Source organism: Spermophilus citellus, assembly GCF_964194105.1.
Source record: "Spermophilus citellus genome assembly, chromosome: 7".
Lineage (NCBI taxonomy): Eukaryota > Metazoa > Chordata > Mammalia > Rodentia > Sciuridae > Spermophilus > Spermophilus citellus.
Genome location: NC_138188.1, coordinates 33,949,809 through 33,968,898, shown reverse-complemented (window position 1 = coordinate 33,968,898; position 19,090 = coordinate 33,949,809). Strand labels below are relative to the sequence as shown.

The 19,090-nt window shown below is 43.7% G+C and overlaps 1 protein-coding gene across 2 annotated transcripts in view; it reads right to left on the bottom strand.

Moving 5' to 3' along the window:
* Positions 1-4,669: 4,669 nt before the first annotated feature.
* Positions 4,670-19,090, bottom strand: part of PCCB (propionyl-CoA carboxylase subunit beta) — a 57,380-nt gene continuing 42,959 nt past the window's right edge. The window contains exons 8-14 of one of the 2 annotated variants that reach the window (XM_081302786.1): positions 18,278-18,359; positions 10,717-10,840; positions 7,492-7,599; positions 7,186-7,286; positions 6,761-6,859; positions 5,737-5,836; positions 4,670-4,974 (exon numbers count right to left, since the gene is read on the bottom strand). In XM_081302786.1, the coding sequence (XP_081158912.1) occupies positions 4,853-4,974; positions 5,737-5,836; positions 6,761-6,859; positions 7,186-7,286; positions 7,492-7,599; positions 10,717-10,840; positions 18,278-18,359 (736 nt within the window). In that variant the 3' untranslated portion in view covers positions 4,670-4,852. Of the gene's footprint in view, positions 4,975-5,129; positions 5,235-5,736; positions 5,837-6,760; positions 6,860-7,185; positions 7,287-7,491; positions 7,600-10,716; positions 10,841-18,277; positions 18,360-19,090 lie in introns of those variants that run through there. The other variant, XM_081302787.1, reaches the window with a different exon arrangement.

Below are 19,090 nucleotides of genomic sequence, written 5' to 3'. Positions count from 1 at the left end.
TCTTTTCTTCCTGCTCTTCCTTCCTGCTCTGTTCATAGTTGCTCTCATTATATCAAAGAAGACATTTGGTATTTGTTTTTTAGGGATTGGCTAGCTTCACTAAGCTTAATCTGCTCTAGTGCCATCCATTTCCCTGCAAATTCCATTGGGAAAGCTGGGAATGGAACCACCATTTGACCCAGCTATTGCCCTTCTCAGACTATTCCCTGAAGACCTTAAAAGAGCATACTACAGGGATACTGCCACATCGATGTTCATAGCAGCACAATTCACAATAGCTAGACTGTGGAACCAACCCAGATGCCCTTCAATAGATGAATGGATAAAAAAAATGTGGCATCTATACACCATAGAGTATTACGCAGCTTCTATATATATATAAAATATGTATATAAGAAGCTAGCTAACTCTGCCTTATGACACTGAAGTATCAGTGTGAATACCTAGTGCCAATTTTAGCTTCTAAATGTTATACCTACTAAAAGAAACCAGGTGCTGGAGAAATTTCTGAGGCTGGGCAAGGAAGATGCAAGATGAGCCTGGAACATTATCCTGTGTCACAAAATAAGGAAATGCTAAAAAGAAAAAAGTTACTAGGACATGAGGGCCTGGGGGACCAGCTTATAAAGGAGCTTTCAGTAGCCAAATCAAACAATTTTGAGCACAGAAATGAGTAACCCCAGCAGGAGCTGGGTTTGTAGTTTAGTTGTAGTGCATTTGCCTAGCATGTGTAAGGCACTGGGTTTGATTTTCAGCATTGCATATGAATAAAAAAATAAAGGTCCATCAACAACTAAAAAAATTTTTTTTAAATTCAGCAATGAATCCACTGAAAGAGAAATTAGGAAAACTATTCACAATCGCCTCAAAAAAAATTACATCCTGGGGCTGGGGATGTGGCTCAAGCGGTAGCGCGCTCGCCTGGCATGCGTGCAGCCCGGGTTCGATCCTCAGCACCACATACAAACAACGATGTTGTGTCCGCCGAAAACTAAAAAATAAATATTAAAAAAAAAAATTTTAAAAAAATTATATCCTGGAATCAATCTAACAAAAGAGGTGAAAAATGTTTACAATGAAAACTACAGAACACTAAAAAAAGAAATTGAAGAAAACCTCAGAAAATGGAAAGATCTCCCATGCTCCTGGATAGGCAGAATTATTATTGTCAAAATGGCCATACTACTAAAAGTGTTATACATATTTAATGCAATTCCTATTAAAATTCTTAGTAAAATCCCAATGACATTCTTCATAGAAGTAGAAAAAAGAATCATGAAATTTATTTGGAAAAATAAGAAACCCAGAATAGCTAAAGCAATCTTTAGCAAGAAAAGTGAAGCAGGAGGCATCACAATACCAGACCTTATACTATACTACAGAGCTACAGTAACAAAAACAGCATGGTATTGCACCAAAATAGAGTTGTAGACCAATGATACAGAATAGAAGACACAGAGACAAACCCACATAAATATAGTTATCTCATACTAGACAAGGTGCCAAAAACATTCACTGGAGAAAACATAGCCTATTCAACAAAGGGTGCTGGCAAAACTGGAAATCCATATAGAGCAAAATGAAATTAAACCTGTATCTGTCACCCTGCACAAAAATCAACTCAAAGTAGAACAGAGACCCTGTGCCTAATAGAAAAAAAAAGTATGCACCACATTGGCCTAAGATCTGACTTCCTTAACAAGATTCCTAAAATGCAAGAATTAAAATCAAGAATCAATAAATGGGATGGATTCCAATTAAAAAGCTTCTTCTCAGCAAAGGAAACAATTAATAACATGAGGAGAGAGGAGCCTACAGATTGGGAGAAAATCTTTACCACATACACCTCTGATAAAGCATTAATTTCTAGCATGTATAAAGAACTCAAAAAACACCAAAAAAAAAAAACAAATAACCCAATCAATAAATGAGCCAAAGAACTGAACAGACACTTCACAGAAGAAGAAATACAGTTGATCAACAAATATATGAAAAAGTGTTCAACATTTCTAGCAATTAGAGAAATGCAAATCAAAACTACTTTAAGATTTCATCTCACTCCTGTCAGAATGGCAATGATCAAGAACACAGACAACAATAAATGTTGGTGAGGATGTGGGGAAAAGGTACACTCCTACATTGCTGGTGGGACTGCAAATTGGTGCAATCACTATAGAAAGCAGAATGGAGATTCCTCAGAAAATTGGGAATGGAACCACCATTTGACCCAGCTATCCCACACCTCGATTTATACCCAAAGGACTTAAAATCAGCACTACAGTGTTGCAGCCACATCGATGTTTATAGCAGCTCAATTCACAATAGCTAAACTATGGAACCAACCTAGGTGTCTTTCAATAGATGAATGGATAAAGAAAATGTGGTATATATACTCAATGGAATACTACTCAGCTTTAAAGAAGAGAGAAATTATGGCATTTGCCAGTAAATGGTTGGAGAATATCATGCTAAGCAAAATAAGCCAATCCCAAAAGATGAAAGGCTGAATGTTTTCTCTAATATGCAGATGCTAATTCACAATAAGGTGGGGGGCACTAGAGCAGAATAGCATTACCTTAGATTAGGTAGAGGTCAGTGAAGGGAGGGGATGTGAGGATAGGAAAGAATGAATCAGACATTATTACTGTATGTATATATATGACTACATGACCAATATGATTCTACAACATGTACATTCAGAAAAATGAGAAATTATATCCCATCTATGTATAACATATCAAAATGCATAAATGCTTTCTACTATCATGTACAACTAGTTAAAACAATTTTTTAAAAAAATGAGTAATGTATAACATCTTCAAAGAATCCATGAGTCTAAACTGACAGGGGAAAAAAAAGAGTAGAAAGCTCTTCTTTGCTTAGAGCTCCAACTACTCAACATAGACACATGAAGTTAGAAACTCAGCCTGTCACAATGATCACAAACACCAAGCCAAGAACCACCAGTGGATCCAAAAACAACCAGCTAAGTGTTGACAGAACTAATTAATTAACAAATTAATTATTCATTATAAAGGGAAAGTTGTAATAACCCGGTGGAAAAAAAACCTCTGCAGTCACATGATCAGAGTGGATTACCAATAACAGGAAAAACAGACATGCACTTCTTTACCTGACAAAGGGCAGGTTTCTGTAGTGCTCCTCTGAATCTCAACATCAGGACATAATCAGATAAATCCAAATTGAGGGACTTGTACAAGCTAGCTGGCAAGCACCCACCCCTCAAGTGTGTTGATGTCAAATGAAAATGAAAGAAACTGTGGAGGACAATGGGTTTTGTTCCTAGAAAATAACTTACTACAGTTTGAGAGCAAAGCATCATGATTCTGAAAGTACTCTCCACTGGATTAATGAAGTATCGTGTTTATGAAAGTCAGGAAACAAAGGCAGAACATGTGAACGACTGAGAATCCAGGTGAAGGGTAGATATCAAATTCCTACAACATTTCTACAGGTTTAAAGACTTTTACAATAAAGCGTTTTTAAAATGTGAGAACAAGCTGGTGCAGTGGCATTTCTCAGGAGGCCGAGGCAGGAGGATGGTGATTCAAAGCCAGCCTCAGCAACAGTAAGGTGCTAAGCACCTCAGTGAGATCCTGTCTCTAAATAAAATACAAAATAAGGCCGGGGATGTGGCTCAGTGGTTGAGTGCCCCTGAGTTCAATCCCTGGTACCAAGAAAAGAAAAAAAAATGTGAGAACACATTTATGGAAATAAATGAAATCAATAGGGGATACTACATCTTACTTTCCGTTCTGCTAGACACATAGACCACAATCACCAACAGCTCACTTTACCTCAACAATGCATGAAGGAATGAAGAGACTGAATTTTTTAATATTTATTTTTAAGTTGTAGTTGGACAAAATACCTTTATTTTATTTATTTTTATGTGGTGATAAGGATCGAAACCAGTAAGGAAACCAAAGCCTATGAAGTAAGTTTCCCTAAAAACATATTATCTCATCGATACATTAAAAAAAAATCAATTCTTAGGGGAAAAATACATAGAAGTATTACATAAGTTTTTCATTACTACAACAAAATGCCTAAAGTGGGCTAATTTTACAATAAAAGAGGTGAAGCTGGGCATGGTAGCACATGCCTGTTATTCCAGCCACTTAAGAGACTGAGGTAGGAGGATCCCGAGTGCAGGGCCAGCCTGGAAACCATAGTGAGACCCTATCTCAAAAATCAAAAGGGCTGGGAATACAGCTCAGGGGTAGAGAAGCCCGTGCATTCTACTGTACCTACAGCAACAGAGAGAGAGACAGAAGGGGAAGTCCCTGTTGGTTGAGTCACATGAACTGAAGCCCGTGACAGGAGATCATATCACCAAAGAGGAAGTGAGAGAGACACTGAGATCCCACAATCCCTTTGACAACATACCCTCAAATGACATCATCTCAGTGACGCTGGGAGGCTGGACCTCTAGATCCCACCTCTCAAAGGTCCAGCCCCCCAACATCACTACATTGAGAACCCAACTCCAGCACATGAGCCTCTGGGGAGCACTCACCACACCCAGACCCTTGTGCCACATGAAGACCGGCTGGCTCTAGGTGGTAATACTCTATCCTGTCTTCTTTCCAGTTTCCTTGGTTTTCCAGACTTCCGCCATGAAAAATGAAATTGATACTCAAAAAAATACCAATCAAGATTTTTAATAAAGCAAATAATTTTACAGTAAGGCACAAATGAGATATTCTTAGAATTTAATAAACTTAACTATTCAAATTATTACTGGTATTTAGAGTCCAAGATTTTCGTGAATGCATATGGCAGGGCTGGGCTACAAATGGCCAGAGAGTAACTCAGCACTTTGATTTGTTTACAATGGAATATTTGCATGTTTCCTCCAAGGACGCTGTACCTTCTTGCTGGCCAAGACATCCAGGTCACAGCAGATTCGGACGCGAGTAGAGGAGGGCTGGATGATGTCATCCACAAACCCTGGTGAAGGACAGGAAGGAGATTACTGGGTGCCCCATGATGCCATCCCACCCAGGCCTTGGGCACAGCCTCAGTACCATCCCCAGGGCCAACGATGTGAGCAGGGCCCAATCTGGCATGGAGGTGCTGGGCCCTGTGACCCTCCCCTGCACCCCAGGGCTTGCCTGTTTTTCTGGCAGGTCCCCGATTTCTAGCCTAGGAGCACTTAGCAAGAAAAAGGAAATCCAACTCCCTCCCCAGCCTGCTCCAAGGCCTCCACCCTGCCAAGATGAATTCAATGGGAAATGAAACTAAGAAAACATATCTATATTTTCAAAGATGGCTACAATTCTCCCCTCCCTATAAACAAGTCCTTCTGCAATATAACTGCTGCTTCTCCCACCAAAAGTGACTCTGGCAGGCTGGGGCTGTAGCTCCATGGCTGAGCGCTTGCCTAGCACATGTGAGGCCCTGGCTTCGATCCTCAGCACCACATAAAATTAAATAAATAGAATAAAGATGTTGCAAAAAAAAAAATTCTTAAAAAAAAAAAAAGTGACTCTGGCAACCTCCAAACCTAGGCTTCAGGGGATCCTGCAGCTCCCCCTCGTCCTTCTGCTACCCTTGGGACCCATGCAAAGAAGTTTGGATGAGGCTCATTAAGGGTGACAGGCCATGTGGGCAGAGTGTGTCCAACAGCCAGTGCCCACCACACACTGAGGCCACCTTGCACCACAGAGCCCCAGGTGAGCCACCGGGCGGGCCCCTCCCTACCGTCCCCACCTCTCACTGCGGCAGGGAAGGGGTTGGCAAACTTCTCGATGTACTCTCTCTGGGCAGCATCCACGTCCGCGTGCCCTTTGAAGATGATCTCCACGGCACCCTGTCAGGAGAGGGGTGACCAGTTTATTGGCACAGGGTCCCAGACCCAAGCAGATAGTAAACTCATCACTGTGTGGCTGCAAACTTGGCAAATCAGAGAGCACTGGAGGGAAGTGTCAGCTCCAGAGGCCAGAGCACAGGGACGGGCCCTGCCTGGGGTCAACCACCGGGACCCCAAGATTCACAGGACCGGGTGCTCGGCTGGGCCCCTAACCCCATCCCACCCTCTCCCACCCCCACTCAACGTTCTTTGAGGCCAAGATATCCAGCCTCTTTCCAACCTGTAAATTCATCATCCGCTGCATCAAGGGGATTAAAAGTGCCATTTTCCTTCTCTGCTACCCTGAGCCCTGAGCACACACTGGCGCAGACAGCAAGGCTAAGCTGCAGATGGAAAGGGCCTGGCTTCCAGGTCAGCACCTGTCGGTCCACCCCTGGGGACCCTAGGAGTTTATCTGGCTCAACCCAGTAGCTCTTTCAAAACAAGGAGGGGGCAGGGACTGGGTCAAGCATCAGGAAGTACCTGTCCCAAAGTCAGCAGGATCAGAACCTGAGGTCAGCTTCTCATGAGCTGAAAGATGGGGCTCTGGGGTCCCCCCTGGGGGCTGGGGTGTCCAAGCTCTCCATGGTCAGTTCAGGGGACTCGGTTCTCTTCCCTTTTACCACATCCTTAAAGCCCCTCTGGCCGGTTCCACTCGCCTCCTCTCACCTGCCTCGCCCTCCCTGCCCCAAAGACACCAGCATGTGCCTGATGGAGGCAGACTGGCCTCAAGGGCCCAGGAAAGAGACTGGCCAAGGACTCAGCCCCACTCCCTCCAGTCCTGGCCCATCCAGGGGCCACAGCCTCTTTCCAACATGTCCCAGCTATGCTCCGAGGGTACAGTCAGTCCATGGCCCAGGAGAGGGGTGAGCTGGTGGCCCTCACCTTGGCTCCCATGACAGCAATCTCGGCTGTGGGCCAGGCATAGTTGGTGTCACCAAGAAGGTGCTTCGAGCTCATGACATCATAGGCACCGCCGTAGGCCTAAGGACAGACCCAAATGCACAACATTAGAGCCTGAGACAACCAGATCACACCCTGAGAGAGCCAGGAAACCAGGTGACATGGGGATGGAGAACAAGAAGAGCCCTCCTGGGGTCCGGGAGGCCGAGGCAGGGGGTCTTTCATAATCAGGCTGTTGGTCCTGGCCTCCTCCCACCTCTGCTGTTCCCTCTGGAAGGACCCAGCTGCAGGGGGGGGAAGGCTCCTCCTTCACAGGGATGCACAAGACGACCGCAGCCAGCCCTGGTGGTGCCAGGCCAGGCTGCTGGAGGCTAAGTGGGGTCACGTCTCCAGTGCGAAGGCCTCACCTTCCTGGTGATGACGGTGACTTTGGGCACAGTTGCCTCAGCAAACGCGTAGAGAAGCTTGGCGCCATGCCGGATGATGCCCCCGTACTCCTGTGCTGTGCCTGGGTCATGAGGAAGAGTCAGGGTCACACAGGAGAGTCTCACAGGTGTGCACCCCGGAGAGGGACACCCAGCTACCCTCACACAACCCCGTCTCCTGGGAGCCAGAATATGCAGAAGTCACGAATCCTTGAGAGACGGTGCAAATGATCCTCCATCACTGGGCAAAGCCACTTGTCCTGGCCCCAACCTCTGCCAGCGACTCACCAGGAAGAAAGCCAGGGACGTCGACAAAGGTGATGAGGGGAATATTGAACGCATCACAGAATCTGACGAAACGAGCCCCCTTCACAGATGAATTAATGTCCAAGCACCCTAGAGAGAGAGAGACCATGCTGAGCTTCTGGGCAATTCCAGTTCCAACCCAGACAGTACGTCCTCACCTCCCATCCAGAGCTGGTTTCTGTGAAGGCTCCACAGTCTCATTCTCAAGGGTACCAAGGAACCCGCATGCTCCCAGAAAAACAAGGAGGATAGAGAACAAGCCTGGCACTTGCCAAAGAAGGCCAAGGAGTAGCCTCAACTCAGAGGCTCCCTTGCTGGACACAGCCTTGGCATGCCCCGGTGGGAACATCAGTGGCAGTGATCAGCCAGGAGAGTCAGCTGGGGCTTAGCATCAGCCTCTGGCTCCACGATTTACACTATGTGTCCTCAGGGGAAGCTTCGCCTGCAAACAGGGATAGCATGTTCCCAAGCAGAGTCAGGAGGACCGAGTGCATGGCATCTACAAATGGCACAGAGTGAGAGCCCAAGCCAGGGAATCTCCCCTGGGGGAGCTTCCAACCTACTCCCTGAGGCCAGCACAACCCCAAGGCTGAAATAGTGTCGGGCCCAGAGAGAGAAGGACACAGACCAACATCCCTCCTGGATACAGGAGTAAAGACCCTTACCTTTTAAGTAAAGTATATCACTAAATCGAACTCAGCAATATATAACCAGTAGCACACCAAGACCAAGTAGGGCTTACCAAAGGAATTCAAGGTTGGTTTTAACACGTGAAAACCAATAAAACGATTAAATAATGGAGAAAATTTTTTTTCTACAACTATCTCAATAAATACAGAGAAACACCTGGCAAAAGGCAATATCCCCTCACAGTTAAAAACTAGCAGATAATGAGGGAAAGGAATGGAACCTGATAAAGAGAATGAAACGAAAACACAGAAAAACAGGACTTCATCAATTTTCTGAATGTCTGTGCATCAAAAAAAAAAAAAAAAACACCATTAAGAAAATGAATAGACAAGTCACAGACCAGGAAAAAAATACGTGTGGTACATATACCTAGAAAGAATTCATATCCGGGACAGGTGCGGTGGTGCATGCCTGAAATCCCAGCAACTCAGAAGGCTGAGGCAGGAGAATCACAAGATTGAGGCCAGCCTCAGCAACTTAATGAGATCCTGTCTCAGAAAAAATAAATACATAAAAAGTGCTGGGGATGCAGCTCAGTGATAGGGCACCCCTACGTTCAACCCCTATTACCCAAAAAAGAAAGAGCTGGGTGCAGTGGCACATGCCTATAATCCTAGCACCTCAGGAGACTGAGGCAGGAGGATTGTGAGTTCAAAGCCAGCTTCAGCAAAAGTGAGGCATTAAGCAACTCAGAGAGACCCCGTCTCTAAATGAAAATTACAAAATAGGGCTGAGGATGTGGCTCAGTGGTCAAGTGCCCCTGAGTTCAATCCCTGGTACCAAAACAACAACAAAAAAGAAAGAAAGCAGGAAAGCAAAAGAAATAATACAATTATTTATATTTATAAATAAAACTAAAATTCTGGAGCTAAAAAAGTATAATAACTAAAAATGAAAAAATTCATTCCATTCTCCTGCTCGACAGAAGATCTGGGCAAGCAGAAGAAAGATCAGGGAATATGAAGATCAAACAACTAAAATTACAATATCTTAGCAGCAGCAGCGAAAAAAACAAAATTTATGAACAGGCCTCAGGGACCTAAAGGGACACCACCAAGTGGACCAACTTACACAGCATAGGACCAGGAGGAGAAGACTGAGAAAATGGGACCGAGATAATTTTAAGAAATAACATCTGAAGAATCCCAGCCTTTGGGGCAGGAGCCCCCTGTGTTTCTCCTTGATAGCAAAGGAATAAACCTTCTTTTTCCTTTTTCTCAAAACTATGTCCTCATTACTGGATTGGCATTGAGGACCAAGCTTTTGGCAATATTTGGCGACCCAGATGGGACCCGGGAGCAGTCCCAGCTTTCTCGGGCAGGCCTGGCTCTCTACGGAAGGAACCCCACTACCATGCTGAGGAGCTTGCTGAGAGCCACCTGCAGGAGAGTCAGGAGATGGGTGAACCAGAGGAGCTGTTCCTGTGAGTACAGGGAGGGACCGAGGGACCATCCCAGCAGCTGCCGAAGCTCGTTTTGCTTTGGGCAACTCCCGCCTTCTCTCCCTGAACGGCACAGGTCGCTCCAGCATGGTCCACTTTGAGAAAAAAGGAAACCAATCTCAGGAAAGTCACAATAACTTTGGCCACCCAGATAATGAAATATCCTGCAACACTAAAAGGGAGAAGCTACTAAGTCACAAAATGAATCAGAAAAACCTTAAAAACATTAATAAGTGAACGATGCCAATTGAAAGGGCTGTATACTGGAGGATTCCAACCATATGACATTCTAGGAAAACTGCCGTGGCAAAAATAACAGATTAGGCTGGGTAAATAAGGGAGGGCAAGTTCTTCCAACACAGGGATTCAAATCCTAAAATCCCAGTTACCTGGGTGGTTGAGGCAGGAGAATTCTAAGTTCAAGGCCAGCCTCAGCAATTTAGCGAGACCCTGTCTCAAAACAAAAAGGGCTGGGGGAGGGGCTCAGTGGCAGAGCACCTCTGGGTTCAATCCCCAGTACAAAAATAAAAACAAATACTAAGAGGGAAACTGCGAAGAGGAAAGCAGTACCCCAGTCCCCACCCCACCATCCCCACCTAGCACACACCCATGAAGAGTCCCCATCCCCTGGATGTCACTCGGGTCCATCACCTTTAGAAAGCTGTGGAAGAGACACAGCAAGATGCCATTGTCATGTACTGTGTACCCAGGGGCAGTGTTGAAGGTGGTGGATTGGACACCAACACCCCTCCCCTCAGAGCTCACGGTTCAGCGGGTGATGTGGGTATGTAATGGCAGGGCACAAAGCCAGCCTCTAAAAATTAAAGACCCTGCAAGCTAAGAAGAAGGGTCATCTGCACACCCTTACACAGGGGGAAGTACATAAGGAGCCATATTGAAGATATTTAGTATCCAAAGAGGAACTGAAAAAAATAAAAATTTAAAAGAAAAATTGATTTGACAACAACCACTTGAGTTTTTCTTTTGATCACGAAAGGACATGTCAGAGGAAAGAGCAGACAGGATGCCGTGGGCCAGGTAGCCCTGGCAAGGTTTATGAGACCTTCCCATCCTACCTGAGGCCACCTTGGGCTGGTTGCCAACAATTCCAACGGTCCTCCCATTCATTCTCGCAAAGCCAACAACGATGTTCTTGGCATAATTGGGCATGATTTCAAAAAATTCTCGCTCATCCACAATCTGTAGGAATAAATTTACTCCTGAGCTCAAAATGACAGAAACAAGTACAAGACGCAGCTGCAACGCAGAGCAAGATACTCCTGTTCCAGTCACAGAGCTGGATAGCTCCACTCCACCAGGACACAGCCCTTCCCCCGGGGATGGGGGACAGCAGCCTACCCCAGGGGAGGAGTGGGAAACTCGCCCCTTAAGTGCGGCTGCTGCACAGGTTCTAAAATTGGACAATTTGAATCTGGAATTATTCATGACAATTTGTTTTTACCTTTGGGTTTTGAAATCATTCAAACTTACATAAAAATTTCAGGAACAGTTCAGTAGCTGGCAGTAGCTCAGCAGCAGAGCACCGGCCCAGCGTGCCAGTGACCCCAGCAGATCTCCAGCACCAAGCAACAAAAACCCGCTGCAAAAAACACTCATGAATCCTTCACCCAGATTCCTCATTTATTAACATTTTACTAAAGCTCCTCTGTTCTCTCCTCACCCTCCTCTTAGACATGATGCTTCTCTACCCTCACAGCCCATCTCCCAAAAATAGGGTCCTGCTCTTTACATAACTACGGTGATAGCAAAACCAGGAAATTAACATCAATGCTATTTTCTATTGCAGGACCTTATTCAAATTTTGCCAGATGTTCCAGTAACCTTCCTTGTCACAGTGAAAACTGACCCAGGGTCACCGGCACTCTGGGTGGTCCTATCTCTGTCCTCCTCCAGTTGTTTTTCTCCTAGGTCTTTCGTGATCCTGCTATCTTAAAGGTGCCAAAATAACCTCTCAGTTATTTTGCAGAGTGGGCCTTCTATTTGGGTTGGTTTGTTGTTTTTTCATGTTTGAATTCAGATACAACAGAGGTGACCTTCTCTCTAGCCAGCAGTAAATGATGTTAAACCGTCAGTTAATGGTGGTGATATCTGCAAGGTTTCTCATCTGTAATGTTTCTATTTTTTTAGTGTAATTAATATTTTGTGGGGAAATACTCTGAAACTGTGTAAAAATCCTGTCCTTTATCAAACTTCCATTAAAACTCCAGTTCTTCACCTACTAGTTTAACACCAATTGCTGACTCTTGCCTGACTCAGTAACTGCCGTGACGGTTACCAAACAGTGATCTTTCTCCTTTCCAATTCTCCTCCATTTATCAGTCAGCATGTGCTTTAAGAAAGATCTTTGCCTTTCCAATTTATTTATATTATGATTCTTGTGGATTATCATCTTTTTAAAATATGTATTCTGGTTGTCGATGGATGTTTATTTTATGTATTTATATGTGGTGCTTAATATCCAACCCAGTGCCTCACACATGCCAGGAAGTGTGCTCTACCACTGAGCTACAGCCTCAGCCTGGATTATCATTTTGATCATTATTTTATGTTCAAATGGCCCCTATTTGCCAGTGAGAGCTCCATCACATGTCATCTCGGTGTCACCTTCATTATCTGAGCACTACCTTATACTTGGGACTCATCTACCTTTAGGTTCAATGAGTCTGGCTTTTTTCCTGCCCCAGCAACACAATCAGCCATTTCTCCAAAGGACTCAGGTTCCACTTGGAGGAACGTGTGTGTTGTTCCTAATGGTCCCACAGAGCCAGACTAGAAAACACACATGAGCCCTCACATGCACTTCTAAGTGTACACACATATGGAAAGCCATGAGTGCTAATATACAATTCTAGTCCAGTTCATCCGGAGTCCATCCTAGCTTCCCCCATTTTTGTACCATGAACTTCATTTTCCAACAGCAGAAACCTGGCTCCCATTAGCTCAGAATGTACTTATTTATTCAATCCCCAAATACAGAGAAAATGTCTCAAAATTGCTAATCCATACGACTATAAAAAACAAACCCAAGACTACAATTCAACATTTCTTTATAGCTATTTGTCTTCAAATGAATAGAGTCAAAATATGTGTTGAAAAACTATTCATCTGAATGAAACTCACACATTTTCCTACTTCATCTGAAAGTTTGTCATTTGGTCTCGAGGTTTTTTTGATACTGTGGTTTGAATCCAGAGGTGCTTAACCTCTGAGCCACATCCCCACCTCATTTTTATATCTGACTTAGAGACAGGGTCTCACCTAGTTGCTTAGGGCCTCACCAAGTTGCTGAAGCTGGCTTTGAACTTGCGATCTTCCTACCTCAGCCTCCCAAGCTGCTGGGATTACAAGCATGCACCACCACGCCCAGCTTGATTTTATTTTTTAAAACATTAATATCTTAACATTGTCATTTCTCATTCACCCACCCAATTCCCACACACCCTCTGATATTACTCTTAATAGTTTTTGATTTGTGTTTTTACATTTGTATTTTTTATTTCCTCTGCTTTCATGGAAATAACATAGCACTGATAATCCTTTACACAATTGGGTTTTTTCACTTAATATATCTTAGAATCACTTGGATACCCTCTTCATTCTTTTTCATGTCTGTACAGTATGATGTACCAAAATTTACTCAATCTCCTGTGTGTGGTGTACATTATTCTGAAAATTACATTTACTTTTTTAGCATATCTTGCAATTATAAATGACAATGTAACGGTAGTAGACTCAAACATCTATAATATCCTATGGTGAGAAGCAAATCTACAGGATAAATTCCTAGAAATGCGTAGGCTGGGTCAAGGCTTATTTATTTAGGCCTAGATAATACTGGATTTCCCTACCAGCCATGTATGAGTCTCTGCTTCCCACAGACTTCCCAACAGAAATGTTTCCAAACTGTTTTTTTTGGTCAATCTCCCTAGGAGAAACAACTCGATGTACTTTTAATTTGTATTTCTAGCATTATTAGTGAAGTTCAGCGTCTTCCTACACGCTTACGGTCCATTTTATATCTTTTTTGTGAGTTACCTATTCATGTTTTTTGCCTACTTTTCTATCAGTTTTGGTCTTTACTCCCTCAATTGATCTACCAAAGTTCTTTAACTACCAAAGATTAATATTTTGTGATATATGTTGCAAATATTTTCTCCCAGTTTATTGACTGCCTTTCAGCTTTGCTTACAATCTTTTGCTCTAAAGAACAGGACTTTTTTTTTTGGTGGAGGGGGTATCAGCATTGAACACAAGATGATTAACCACTGAGCCACATCCCCAGCCCTTTTTATTTTGAGACAGGGTCTCACTAAGTTGCTTAGGGCCTCACTGAGTTGCTGAGGCTGGCTTTGAATTTGCAATCCTCCTGCCTTAGCCTCCCAAGTCTCTGAGATTACAGGCATGCACCACCATAACCAATTTAACGGTAGGATTTTAAATTTCTGCACAGTCAGCTTTACCAATCTTTTACTGAAACCAGATTTGAGCTCCAGTTCAAAAGCATATCTTTATCTTCTCCTAAGGTTATAGAGGAATTCAACTACTCTTTTCTTTAATGCTTCTATGGATTCACAGTTTTTATGTAGTTCTACAACCCATTCAAAGTTCCCTCACCCCCAAGTCCTTTTCATTTCTTATTTTGAAACAGGTTCTTGCTCAGTTGCTGAGGCTGGCCCAAACTTGCAATCCTCCTGTCTCAGCCTCTGGAGTCACGGGGATTACAGGCGTGCACCACAGCACCTGGCAGTTTATTTCTGTATGTAATGTATGTAAGGATCTAATTTTATATTTTCCTAAATAGTTACCCAGCTGTCCTAGTATCATTTCTTAAAAAAGTCAATCTCTGCCCCTGGGATTTGAGATTTAATACATCATCTACAAAAACTCTCCTGAGTCTATTTCCAGTTCTTCTGCTCTCTTCCACTGCTGTTTATGTGCTAGGACCACACTGTCTTAACTACTGAATGCTTAAAACAATATAAAACAGAAATTCCCCACCTGTAACTTTACAATATATGCCTAATGATTATTATACTTTCATTTTTCCATATGAATTTATGTACAAACTTGTCTAGTTCTATAAAAAAATTCCTAGGATTGTTTTAAATTTATAAACAAACTGAAGAAGAATTGACATTTTATATATGAACCCAATAATCAACCCACAAGGGATCTCTCCCCAATTATTTGAGCCTACTTTTGCATTTTTCAGAAGTGTTTTTTAAAAATTTGCCCCATATATCTTTTGTACTTTTCCTGTTGTAACTATTACTAAATATTTTATCTTCTCTGCTGCTATGCAAAAGAAACTACCATGAGTGGTTACAAGTTTGAATTTCTGAAGACTTCATTTCTGTATGTAAATTTTATAGCCTGCTCCAATTATTGTTCCTTAGTATAATCACAAATTCTCTAGAGTTTTCTAGCATAATATTTAATCTACAAACACAGCTTAACTCCCTTTCTAAGGCTTTGCTTCTCATTCTCCTCATCTTGCTGCATTAATATTTCTAGTCCAACATTAAATAACAGACTCCTCAATGGGCACCCGTGCCATGCTCCCATTCTCAGTAAAAACTATCTTGCCTTATTAATATGCTTGCTTTTGAAAAAGTGTATGCCAAATTTTGTCATATTAAGAAAGCATTCAAGGGCTAGGGATGTGGCTCAGTGATAGAGCACTGGCCTAACATGCATGAGGCCCTGGGTTCAATCTGCCACAAAAAGAAAGAAAATATTCAAGCCCCACTGTAATCCCAGCAACCTGGGAGGCTGAGGCAGGAGTATAGCAAATTCAAGGCCAGCCTGGGCAACTTAGTGAGACTTTGCCTCAAAAATAAAATAAAAGGATTGGGAATGTAGCTCAGTAGTAAAGCACTCCCGGATTCAATCCAAAAATACCACAAAATTATTCAAGCCAGGCACTATAGCACACCTGGAATCCCAGCTACTCAAGATGCTGAGGTCAGTCTCAGCAACTTCAAGGCCAGTCTCAGCAACTTAGTGAGACCCTGTCTTTAAAAAAAAAGTTGGAATACAGGTCAGCGGTAGAGTGTTCCCGAGTTTGATCCCCAGTACTGCATAAATTTGTAAAAGAAAGCAAGCAAGAATTCATTAATTCTTATTTTCTTATTTTTATCAGGAATGGGTATTCACTGGAAGGGTTGGGGTTTATGCCGGAAATTGAACACAGGACCTCAAGCATGTTAGGTAAGCACTCTACCACTGAGCTACACCCCCAGTTCCTTTTAATTTTTTTATTTTGAGACAGGATCTGGCTAAATTGCTGAGGCAGGTCTCAAACTTGCAATCCTCCCGACTCCGCCTCCCAAGTAAGTGGGACCACAGGCCTGAAATACTGTGCCCAACTTGAACTTTTTTTTAAATTTTTCTTCTTTTTTGTAATCATAAATGGACAGCATGCCTTTATTTTGTTTATCTATTTTTATGTGATGCTGGGGATGGAACCGTGTCTCACACATGCTAAGCAAGCGCTCTACCACTGAGCTACAGCCCCAGCCCTGAACTTTCTTAAAGACTTTTTCAGCATCTGGAGAAACTTGATCTTTCTCCTTAATACCTATTAATACAATATATTGTTGGACTTTCTAGAATCAACTTTGCATTCCTACAGTAAATCTTGCTTAGCCCTGGGTATAATTTTACATGGTGCTGGGGTTTGTTAGCTAATATTTTATTTGGTATTATATCAATAGTAAAAAGGAATATTCTGAAACCTTAAGTACTCTTTATCAGAATCTAGTATGATGTCATGCTTGTTTCATAAAAAAAATGTGGCAAGTGTTTTTGTGATTTGGTAGGGAGGGGTGTTTGTTTTCCTTTTGTTCAGCTGGTTACACTGGAGGACTGAACCAGGGCCATTTTATCACCAAGCTACATCCCCAACCCCTTCTAATTTTTGAGACTGGGCCTAAGTTACTAAATTGTCATCCTCCTGCCTCAGGCTCCCAAGTTGCTGGGATGACAAGATAATGTGGTTTTCTAACTTTTTCTTCTCTCCAAGAATTACATAACGTTGCCTCAGTGGAGTTCATGCAGGTCTCAGAAAGTGGGTCTTCCACTGGTCTGTCATTCCACGCCCGTGATCCCAGCTACTCAGGAGACTAAGGCAGAAGGAATGCAAGCTCAAGGCCAGCCTGGGCAACTTGGTCAGTCAGATCCTGTCTCAAAATAAAAAGGGGTGGGGATGTACCTCTGTGGTAGAACATGGCTGGGTTCAACCCCAGGACTGAAAGACGGTCTCACAGGAAACTGGGCCCAGGACTTTTTCGTGAATTCCTTCCTTCCATGGAGTTCAGTCCTCTTACACTTTCTGCCTGTGATGGACCAAGTCTGTTACACTCTACTTTCTAAACAAGTTGCTCAACTCATCTAGTCTTATGATTTTTAAATTTCTTGGGTTTTTTGTTGTTGTTGTTGAAATTTTTTTTTTTTTTTTTTTTTGCTTTTTCCTCCCACTACAGCGGCTTGAACCCAAGGGCACTTAACCACTGAGCCACATCCCCAGCCCATTTTTTATGTTTTGTTTAAAGACAGGGTCTCTAAGTTGTTCAGGACTTTGCTAAAGGCTGAGGTTGGCTTTGAACTCGCAATCCTCCTGCCTCAGCCTCCCAGGCTGTTGGGATTACAGACATGGCCCAGCCCCTAAATTTCTTCTTTTTCAATTGCTATTCTTCATGTTCCCTTCATGCTCTATTTATATTCATACCTTAAAGTTACTATTCTCTAGTAATTATAGCTTCTATTTCCTACATCAGCTTTTCTTTTAGCTGTCACAAATTCCTAGTTGTAAGCAGCGTTGTGATATTTTTTCTCTCTGGAATTTAACATTTTCTTTCTGATCAGCTTTTGTGAATGTTTCCTGTGTACTTGAGAATAAGATTTATAAAGTCTGAACTAGATCTATAAGATCTACCGACTGATGAACGGTATTTAGGTCTCCTGTGTCTTCTTTCTGTCCATCTGACCTGCGTCTGGCCATAGCTGCTGAGCCCTGCGAGCTCCCCAAAGGAAGGGCCAGGAGGAGGAACATGTGGCCATCAGAGCCAGGCCCTGGGATGGGCTGCCTGCAGAGATACCCATGTGCCTTTGTCAGCAAGGACTGCTAAGGGCCATGCACGTGAGGAAGATGATGGTCATCACAAGTGCCCCCAATGTGCCTGACGCTGTCCCTTTTCCTCAATGACTCAAAAATCTATACACCAAGAAAAAGGTACCAATGGTACCGTTCACCACAGACTTCCACATGCACATCCTGATCTTATCACAGGACACCCCATAGACTCCCCTTTCTCTAAAAAGACAAGGCAGCCTGAGCATAAGGTCCCTAACAAAGTTCCATGACAAGGACCATCCCCACCCCACTCCAGCCAGCTGGCCCATCCGGCTCCTCCACCTCCAGCCCCCAAGTCCATCTGCACCATCAGGACGTCTACTGCCACCAGCTCTTCCCAGAACACACCATCAGTGGCCTCTCAGTGCCCACCCTGTGCGGCTGACACCAAGGCCAGCTCCAACACGTCCCCACTCGGCCAAAACACATTGACCGCGGATATGGCTGGGCGAGGGCAGGAAGCCAGGAGGCACAGCACTCACCGAGTGGATGATGTCCAGCATGTCGTAGGCTTTGGTCGATTCCAAAGGGACAATGGTGTCGAGCTCAGGAACCAGGCGGTCACTAGGAAAGAGGCACGCACAGTCAAGACAGCCAGTGACCTTCCGCAGGTGGGAGGTGGGGAAGGAAACAGGAGAGGCTCAGTGTGGGGACTAGGCTGGTTCTGTCCCTGCTGGGTTTGGTGAGTCCAATACCAACCCTGGAGATTGTCCTCCTGAAGGTGATTCATTTAAACTTTTGCGTACCTCCTACAGTCTAGACACTGTGAGGCACTAAAGCTCACCAGAGTGACAGACAGGGAGAGCCCAATCTAACATCCTGAAAGATTAAAAGCAAGAAGCAAAGTCGGAGTTCTGCAGAAACCATCAAGGGTTCCCGTTCCCCATGGGAAGGCTGACCTGCTGGAGCACCTTTAAGAAGCAAAGCCACTGGGCTGGGCTGTGGCTCAGTGGTAGAGCGCTTACCTAGCATGTGTGAGGCACTGGGTTCGATTCTCAGCACCACATAAAAATAAATAAAATAAAGGTCCATCAACAACTAAAAAAATACAGGGAAAAAAAAAAAGGCAAAAGAAGCAAAGCTACACCATACTGGGCATGGTGGCGCACGCCTGCGATCCCAGCTACTCAGGAGACTAAGGCAGAAGGAATGCAAGCTCAAGGCCAGCCTGGGCAACTTGGTCAGATCCTGTCTCAAAATAAAAAGTGGTGAGAATGTATCTCAGGGGTAGAACATGCCTGAGTTCAACCCCAGGACCGAAATAAAGAAAAAAAAGCAGCCCCATAGACTGAGAC